The following is a 9,872-nucleotide window of genomic DNA, read 5'->3' as shown; positions in this document are numbered from 1 at the left end:
CCCCCCCCCCCTCCGTTTCTCTCCCCCAGGCTCTGGCTGATAAAATCGGCCTCGGCTGCAGTCTGGTGCGAGGGGAGTACGGCCGCGCGTGGAACGAAGTGAAGCTGGTCAACGAGTCTCGGAAGGGCTTGACCGGGGGCCTGCCGCTGCCCGAAGTCTACATCGTGGACCTCATGTTCCACCCGGGGGCGCTGCTGAAGCTGCAGAGCAGGGAGGCCGACCTCTACCGATTCCTCTGAGCCATGGAGGGGAATGCCAGAGGGGTTCAGCTGAGAAAGTCACCACACACACTTTCTGAGAAGTTCGTCAACTGATCTTATTTAAATAAAATTATTAGCAATGTTCTGTGTAGAAATGAGGAACTCTCTTGAACTGTATGGTGCTGCTGGATTCGGGCTTGTGGCCAGAGTTGTGGGTCCTCTCCTGCTCACGATCAGTCTCTCACATAAAGGGTCTCTGTAGTCCCAACCAACCCGGACCACTGTGCCTCTCTGTCCCAGAGGAATCACGAGTACAAGCTCTCAGCTGCTGCTCCCAGGAGGTCCCTGTGGCCCTCGACTGTCCTTCAGGCCCAGAGTGCTTCAGGAGCACGTGCTGACGCTACCTCTGAGGATTTTTAATGTCTTCAATGGCTCTTTCTCACTTTCATTGAGATTTGGATAGTTTGAGTATTGATCGGCTTATAGGTAGACCTCAGTATTAACAAATTCCTTTTCTAACTCCTTTTGTTCATGGTTTTAAAAACTTACCGTTAACCACACTATTTAGATCTACTTCACTGAATTGAAATTAGTTTTTAGGAACTGGGGATGTAGCTCAGTGGTAAAGCACTCACCTAACAGGTGTGAGATCCTGGGTTCAATCCCCAGTACCACAAACCAACCAACCAAGAGTTTTAAAAAAGTATTTCCTAAAAATGTCTTTGTCTTGTGTATATAAACTTGGAAATAGACCTTCAATGGAGGTGTGGGGGAAAGGATGATATGAAAATAGGAGGATAACTAGAGGAAGGGGCTGTAGCTTAACAAGGAGTATGGATAGGACCAAACTAACACACACGTGTGTGTGTGTGCGTGTGTGTGCGTGTGAAATTGTCACAATGAAACCCATTATTTTGTACAATTAACATGTGCTGATTAAAAGGAAAGAAAACTGTAGACTTTCAGTTAAAAACAATCCCAATTTATTCTTATACATTATTAGGCTGAGTCATCAAAACAAAGCTTTAAATTAATAGAACAACAACAACAACAAAATCCTTGCTGAGGAATTGTTTTTTCAGAATTGAGCACAAGACAGGAGTAAGCATATTTCAATCAAGAAAACAAAAACTAGCAGTATGATGACTCTCATGATGTGTGAATTTCCTAGCCAACCTTCAAGTATAAAGTTTACCCATGTAATCATTTTCTTTATCCATCATTTATTGTAGCACACCTAAATTGTTGTCATAGTTTAGCTATTGTGAGTTAGGCTGCTATAAACATAGATGCAGCCACAAGATTGTAGCACACTGATTGTAACTCTTTTGGAGTTACAGATGAAAGGGAGGCTCTTTCCCTAGTGTTTGGAGGAATCTCCATACTGCTTTTCAGAATGGTTGCAACAATATGCAGTCCCACTAGCAATGTATGAGTGTACCCTTCTCCCCACATCCTCGCCAACATTTATTGTTCCTTTTATTTTTGATAATTGCCATTCTGACTGGAATGAGATGGAATCTCAGTGTAGTTTAATTAGCATTTCTCTAATTGCTAGAGATGTTGAACACTTTTTCATATATTGGCTGACCATTCATAATTATTCTTCTGTGAAGTGCCTGTTCAGTTCCTTTGCCCATTTATTAACTGGATTATTTGGGGGCGGGGGATTGGTGTTAAGTTTCTTGTGTTCTTTATATATCCTGGAGATTAATGCTCTATCAGTGGTGCAGATGGCAAAGATTTTCTCCCATTCTGTAGACTCTCTCTTCACATTGCTGATTGTTTCCTTTGCTATGAAGAAGCTTTTTAGCTTGATACCATCTCATTTATTCGTTCTTAATTTTACTTCTTGCATCTTAGGAGTCTTGCTAAGGAAATCAGTTCCTAAGCCGACATAATAGAGAATTGGCCCTACTTTTTCTTCTAGTAGGCACAGGGTCTCTCTTTTCGTTGTTTTTTGTTTGTTTGGTTTTGGTACTGGGGATTTATCTCAGAGACCAATGAGATACATCCCCAGCCCTTTTTATTTTTAGTCTTGAGACAGCATCTCTCTAAGTTGTGAGGCTGGCCTTGGACTTACACTTCCTGCTTCAGCCTCCCCAGTTGCTGGGATTACAGCAGTGAACCACCATGCCTGGCTATATAATCATTTTCTTTCTTTTTTTTAAATTTTTTTTTTTTTTAGTTGTAGATGGACACAATATCTTTATCTTATTTTTTTTATTTTTAAGTGGTGCTGAGGATTGAACCCAGGGCCTCACACATGCTAGGCCCTAGGTTCAAGATAATTATTGAACAGGAATAGTTAAAATTGTTTTCTCAGACACATGCTAGGCAAGTGCTCTACCACTGAGCTCTAACCCCAGCCCTATAATCATTTTCTTAAAAGGTATTTTAAAGTGAATTTGACTTAAGAAATTAGGGTTAAGATTTTTTTTTTAATAAACCAATCTGTAATTTCAAAGAACATGATTCTCTATTTCAGAATAAATGTCTTTATTTCAAATGGTGTGGTAATTCTACTTATTTCATAATTTCATGAAATTAGAGCATGGATTAATAGGACACAAGCTCATCTCAGCATTTTCAAGTCTGTTTTGGTCAAGAAAACATTTGAAGTGGATTACAAAGATATGTAAGGTATAACAAGATGGAAATAAATGAAAAACGGCCACTACATATAAGAAAGTTCAAGGCTAGGAATAAGTTTAGAATTCAAAATGCATTCATCATGAAAATGAGGATGAATAAAAATTCGACCTTAAACTCTCTAGCAGCCAACGCAGAGGGAAATGCTATCCAGTGGATGATTTACCCCAGGGTCCATGAGACAAAAGTCCAGAGCAGTTTCTAGGAAGAACCAAGACCAGGGCAAACACTTCTCTTTGGGAGTTTCAGAAAGATGGCCAAATGTGGATGTAAGAAAAACCTTGTAGAAAGTTCTGAAAAGAATTTTCATAGGCCAGTGATTAACACCAAGGTGAAGTTAGGTGAGTGTTGAGCAGAGCCGCTGTGACAGGGCCCAGGAAGACACACCACTTTTTAAAATCTGATGCATGCCAAAGACACTTTTGTTTGTCGCATCTTTGAGTCAGCCATTTACAGTATGTCTCTCAATGAGGTTCTAGATAATTATTGAACAGGAATAGTTAAAATTGTTTTCTCAGACAGGCCTTTGAAGTTTATGTATTCTGTTTTACCCATTAAACAGAGCTGTAAAATTTAATAATCAGCCAATTACAAAAAGAAAATATGTTTGCAATAGCAGCAAAGGTCAGGAAATGCCTAGGAATAAATTTAGCAAGACACATTACAAAATTTTAATGAGATCTGAATAAAAAGACATAGCGTATTCTTGGATGGGAAACTCAGCAGTATGAAGATGTCAGTATTCCCCATATTTGTGAGAGGGGTGGACTGGGGTCCTGGGAATTGAACCTCAGCATGCTAGGCAAGTGATTGACCACTGAGCTACACTCCCAGCCCTTTTAATTTTATTTTGAGACAGAGTCTCACTGAGTTGCCCAGGCCAGCCCCCAATTTGTAATTCTTCTGCCTCTACCTCTCAAGTAGCAATGATAGTCAGGTACCACCATGATAGTTACCATACTAATATACATAATTAGTAAAATTTCCCCCAGAATCCCAATACATTTTTTTTCTGAACTTGATAGCAAAATTGATCTAGAATAAATGTATATAAATACCAAGAGTATTTTAAAATAAAGTGATGTAGGGGAATAAGCTATACCACATATCAGAATATATACTGAAAAGAAATACAAAAGTTAGTATGGTACAGACATCAAAATAGAAAAATTAAAATTCCAGATATAGATCTATATATGCATAGCTCAAATTTAGTATTGAAAAAAGTAGTTTTGTCCCAGTGGGAAAATGATGTCTATTCAGTAAATAGTAATGGGAAAATTATAATCTTAGCAAGGGGATGCACCCTTTCTATAAAGACAGAAAAACTCTAAAAGACTATATATGATAAAACTTTTAAGTTCTTGACAGAAAAATGCATTGCAAATAAAATTACAGCAACAAGAAAAAATACAGCATATGTAACAGACAAAATGTTAATATTCGAAATAGGCAAAGATCTTCTATAAATCACTAAGAAAAAGACAACCCACTTGAAAATAGAAAAAGATGATCATACACTTCTATAGTTGTGATAAGCAATCCCTGGACCTCACTGGCTTGAATTAAAAATTGTTGATCACATCAAACTAATCAACAGAAAGGGCTCTGATAGGAGCCTGCTGTAGTCTGGATATGACTGTCTCCCAGAGATTCATGTGCTGGAGGCCTGGTTCTGGTTGTAATGGTAATGGTAGAACCTTAAAGGTAGAACCTTTAAGAGATGAGGCCTGGTGGAAGTTGATGGTCGTGACCATCCTTGTGAAGGGAATAAGGCTAGTCTAGTGCAGTGGTTTCTGTCTCATAGGAATGAATTAGCTCCTGGAAAGCAGTTTGTTATAAAAGAGCAAGATGGCCCCTCTCCACTCTCTTGCTTCCTCTCTCACCACATGGCTGCTCTGTCACTGTCATCAGTCTCTCTCTGGCTTTCATACCATGTGATACCATTGTCATGTTGTGACACTACTAGGTGACCCATTCCAGATGCAGACACCATGCTGTTTAGACTTTCCAGCTACCAGAATCATGAACCAAATAAATCTCTTTTTCTTTAAATATTACCCAGCATCAGTCATTTTGTTATAGCAACATCAAACAGACTAAGACAAAGCCAGTCCATTTTATAGCTGCATTATCTGGAATATACAACCTTCTCAGTCACTGTAGTAGGAGGGGAAAGTTCTAAGGATCTCCTTCAGGAATTACGTGCTTTGGCCAGGAATGACAGAACTTTTGATCAAAACTAGATGAGACAATATGGGGATAATAGCTGGAACCACAGAGATCTGAATCAGAATAGACTGGCTTACAAAACCCAAAACCCTGGCAAGTGCTGTGGTTGTGAGGTTTTTGAAATACTTTCTATTCAATAGCTTGTAGTTGTTATTCTGTCAGAATCAAACTAGAGTTTCACTTCTGGGGATCAAAACATTTCATTAAAATTCATATCTAACTTTAGAAATTCCTATTAATTAAGTGGAGAAATCAGCAGTTAAATAGAATCTTTCCCACAAGCTTCGGTTCTCAGGGTAGGTACTGTGTGTAATGAAGGTTCAAGGCTGCCCTGTGCTTACAGTAAATGCACATCAAGGAATAAGAAAAAACACTGTCATCCATGAAAAAAAAAATGCTCTTCTAGAAGCTCAAAATAATATGTGAAATCCAATGGACAGTGTCCTTTTCTTTTAATTGAGATGGAATTCTTACAAATAGTCATGTGTTTCTGAAGAAGGTAGCACCAGGATATTTCTTTGCCAAAGACAACCATCTGGAGATGAGAGGTAGAGGACATCAGGAAACTGTATTTCAGAACCTTTCAGAGAAAGGATCTAATCCACATAATGCTTGTTTTTAAACTTGAAATTTGAACTCTGACTAAAGGCTATATGGAAACTATCACTGTCCTTGATTTATTCTTTGAGCATTATAATAGTATCAAATCACTTGTTTCAGGGCTTAGTATTTACAAGTACTATTCTTTATTTAAAATCACTTGAGAATTTTACAGCTCACTAGCTGTTTTGTTTAGACTTTTAATTTTAAAGCCATGGATATAATTAGCTTAGTAATACAAATGGAACTTCACACCGAGGACAATCATCAAAGTGTCAGGTGTGACTATATTAATAAAGCAAATTCAAATAGATCTCTTTGGAACTCACACATTATGAGAGGAAACCTGCCAACAAATAAAACATGAATCATAATTTTAGAAACAGAAGCATTGTTAGAGAGGGCAAATAAATTTTTATGTACTGTTTTATTTATAAATTTAATAAGAGATAATATAATAACAGTATTTCTATCTTCCAAGGCTGATCACTAACAACTGAAAAGAAAGTCTTAAACAAAGAACAGTTGGAAAGGTAAGCATGGAAAGATGACCATGGAGAATTGTCTCCCAACAGCGTCATCAATTCTTACAGTGTATGAGGCTTTACAGAATTTCTCATCTGTAAAATAGAAATGAAGCTGGGTTCAGTGGCACACATCTGTAATCCCAGCTATTGGGAGGCTGAGTCAGGAGGATTGTAAATTCAAGGCCAGCCTCAGTAATTTGGCGAGACCCTGCCTCAAAATAATTTTTTTTTTTAAAAAAGGGCTAAGGTTGTAATTCAGAGATAGAGCATTTACCTACCTGTGTGAGGCCCTGAGTTCAGTCCCCAGGACTACAAAAATAGAATAGAAATGATTGATACATAGCTATGTGAACTTATCACAGCCAGTCTGCCTTAAATATGAATATTTACATATGTTTTGTGCAAACATATAAAAGTTCATTATACATATTTGCAATTATCCAAGAAAGGTCAGAACATATCAACTCAATAACTCAAGAAACCAATTTTCTTTCTCTGGCTGCACCAAAGGACCATTTGTGAGAGAGCACATGGTGGGTACCCTCAGCACCATCCTGCTCAATATCATCTGCTCATCTTCTTTCTGAGTTCACATCCAAATTCAGACCAATTCTCTTTGCTAAGCTCCCTCAGATGCTTCTGCTCTACTGGTGACCTATAAAAGTGCCATTTTGGGCATTTTCCATATGCTTACTGACTAGCACTGCTATTTTCTTAATGTACACTTATGTCATTTCTCTTTACATCAGTAAAAACTGCAGGCCAGAAGGGCACATGAAGCTGTGTGGTCCTTAGAGTCAGAGAGTCTTGGACTTGATTCCTGCTTCTGCTGTCCTTAGCTGTGAGATCTTTAGCATCTTGGTTTCCTCACCTCTAAAATGGAGAACGTAATAATAATAGCCACTTCATGAAGTTGATCCTGGGAGTAAATAAGAGAGTGCATGTCTAGTGCTAAACATGGAGCCCCCAATAAAAAAAAAAAAAAGATCAAGTTAGAATTCTAAGAGTTTATGGTGCATAAAAAAGAACAGTTCACAAACTTGGAGGCCTCGCTGTCTGTTTTATAGCAATCACAGCACGGTTTATGGAGTATGAATGAGGAAGTATTTTTATCTTTTTAACAATTGACTGTCAGATATTCCTTTTTTAAGGCAAACAGCTGTCTTAAGCTGATTAACCTGTAGCCAACTGATTTAATTTCATTGAATCATGATGACATAGATTCTTTGCTTGGCCAAATTTTACTTCTAAAACTTCCCCTCGGGCCATCTGTGCATTTCCTTATAAAATCCAGTTTTAGCAATGAACTCTTCTATGTCACTTTGATAAGAACTACCATCCTCAATACATGATCGTTCTCAATAGCTGATCAGGTTCCTCACCACCATTACCCCAACCCCAGGTAATGTCTGATCAACTCCATCTGTCTTAAGCAAAACATCTGTTAGTTCATTTGAGCCAGAATATCCCTGGCTCCTGATGTTTCTTCTTAGTTACTTTCCATCCACTGGCCCTCACCTGCTCCTTGTGTGTGAAGCCCACTTGCCCATGCTGTAGTCAGAGTTGGGACCAATCTCTCTCCTCCATTGCAAGACCCTATGGCAGTCACCTCTATATTTATCTCCAGGATTCTGAATAGAGTCTTCATTACTGCACTGTAACAAGTGTCATTAAACAATCTTTCTTTAAAAATAATGATCAGAACAAATCATTTATTTCATTTATTTATCATTATTATTATTTATAGTTTTTTTGTGTGATGTTGAGCATTGAGTCTGGGGGTTTTACACATTCTAAACAAGCACTCTCCCACTGAGCTGCATCCCCAGTCCAAAACATTTATGTTTGTGTTTGTTTACGTTTAGGGTTAGTGTTTGGGGGAAATCAGGATGACATGATTTTATTACCTGGCTATGTTTGGACAATTGGCCTTTTGTTACTTAAACTGGGGCCTCTGTTTTTATTTTTCTTTAATAACAATAGTAAACATTTTACAACTATTGACTATTATTATGCTTTAGTCTCCCCCAGTGAGATGGGACAGTTCTGGTCTGGCATATAACTTATGGTCAATTACTACTACAGGCACAGCAATATTTGTTGACTGTCTTTATGCCCTAAACTAACTGATCTTAAAGACTAAAATTTATTTAATTTAATTTTTCCATATTTTTATTGCATTACGGTTGTGCATAATGGTGAGATTTGCTGTTGCATATTAGTACAGGTACACAATATAAAAATATAATTTGGCCAATATCATTTCCTAGTATTTCCTTTTTCTTTTCCCTCCTGACTCCCTCTGATTCCTTTTCTCTTCTCCACCAATTTCCCTTCGATTTTCATGAGACCCACCCTCCCAATACACCTTTCTTCTTCTTCCTCCTCTCTAGCTTCCACCTATAAGAGCAAACATATGGTTCTTGATCTTTTGACTTTAGCTCATTTTGCTTAACATAATGTTCTCAAGTTCCATCCATTTTCACAAAAATGACAATTTCATTTTTCTTGATGGCTGAATAAAACTGCATTCTGTACATTTAGCCACTTTTTCTTTATCCATTCCTCCATTGATGGACACCTAGGCTGGTTCCATAGTTTGGATATTGGGAATTGTGCTGCTATGAATGGGGCTTGCATGTGTCACTGTAGCATAATGACTTTAATTCCTCAGGATAAATACCAAGGAGGGGTGTAGCTGGGTCATATGGTTGTAACATGCTTAATCTGTTGAGGAAGCTACATGCTCATTTCCATAGTGGTTACACTAATTTACAATACCACCCACACGGTAAAATATTCCTTTTTCTCTACATCCTCTCCAGCATTTATTATTATTTGTATTCTTGATGACTACCATTCTGACTAGAATGAGATAAAATCTCCGCACAGTTTTGATTTCCATTTCCCTTATTGCTAAAGACATGGAATATTTTTTGACCATTTGTATTTCTTATTTTGGAGAAGTATCTGTTTAGTTCATTTGCCCATGTATTCATTTGGGTTCATTATTTTATGGGTGTTAAGGGTTCTTTTGAGTTTTTTAATATATTCTGGATGTTAATCCTGTCAGAAGAGTAGCTAGCAAGGATTTTCTCCCGTTCTATAGGTTCTTTCCTCATATTCTTGTTTCCTTTGTTGTGCCGAAGATTTTTAATTTGATGCCATGTTATTTGATAAGTCCTGTCATGATTTCCTGAGCTTTAAGGGATCCTATTGAGAAAGTAATTTTGCCTATATGTTGGAGTGTTGACCCTGTGTTTTCTTCTAGGAGTTGCATATTTTCTGGTCTAATTCCTAGATCTTTGGTCCATTCTGAGTTGATGCAGTGTAAGAGATAGGGTCTACTCTCATAGGCATAAGCAGTTTCCCCAGCACCATTTGTTTAAAAGGCTGGTATAGTGTTTTTGACGGTTTTTTTTTTTTTTGGGGGGGGGGTGCTTTTTGCCAATGTATGTTTTTGACACATTTGTCGATAATTGTCGATAATCAGATTACTGTGTCTGTGGATTTGTCTCTGTGTCTTCTATTCTGTACCATTTGTCTATGTGTCTGTTTTGATACCAGTACCATTCAGTTTTTGTTACTATAGCTCGTAGTATATCGTAGTATATTGTGATGCTTCTAGCATTGATTTCTTTTTTTTTTTTTTTTGTCCTAG

At 37.8% G+C, this 9,872-nt stretch overlaps 1 protein-coding gene across 4 annotated transcripts in view; it reads left to right on the top strand.

Moving 5' to 3' along the window:
• Armc3 (armadillo repeat containing 3) overlaps positions 1-1,693 on the top strand; it is a 101,103-nt gene extending 99,410 nt beyond the window's left edge. For 3 of the 4 annotated variants that reach the window (XM_048812709.1, XM_015495252.2, XM_048812710.1), the window contains one exon: positions 30-1,693. In XM_048812709.1, the coding sequence (XP_048668666.1) occupies positions 30-239 (210 nt within the window). In that variant the 3' untranslated portion in view covers positions 240-1,693. The remainder of the gene's footprint in view (positions 1-29) is intronic. The other variant, XM_048812711.1, reaches the window with a different exon arrangement.
• Positions 1,694-9,872: the final 8,179 nt, after the last annotated feature.

This window comes from Marmota marmota, unplaced genomic scaffold (assembly GCF_001458135.2).
Source record: "Marmota marmota marmota unplaced genomic scaffold, marMar, whole genome shotgun sequence".
NCBI classification, from domain to species: domain Eukaryota; kingdom Metazoa; phylum Chordata; class Mammalia; order Rodentia; family Sciuridae; genus Marmota; species Marmota marmota.
The sequence above is the reverse complement of the archived record's forward strand: the minus strand, read 5'-3'. Positions and strand labels throughout refer to the sequence as shown.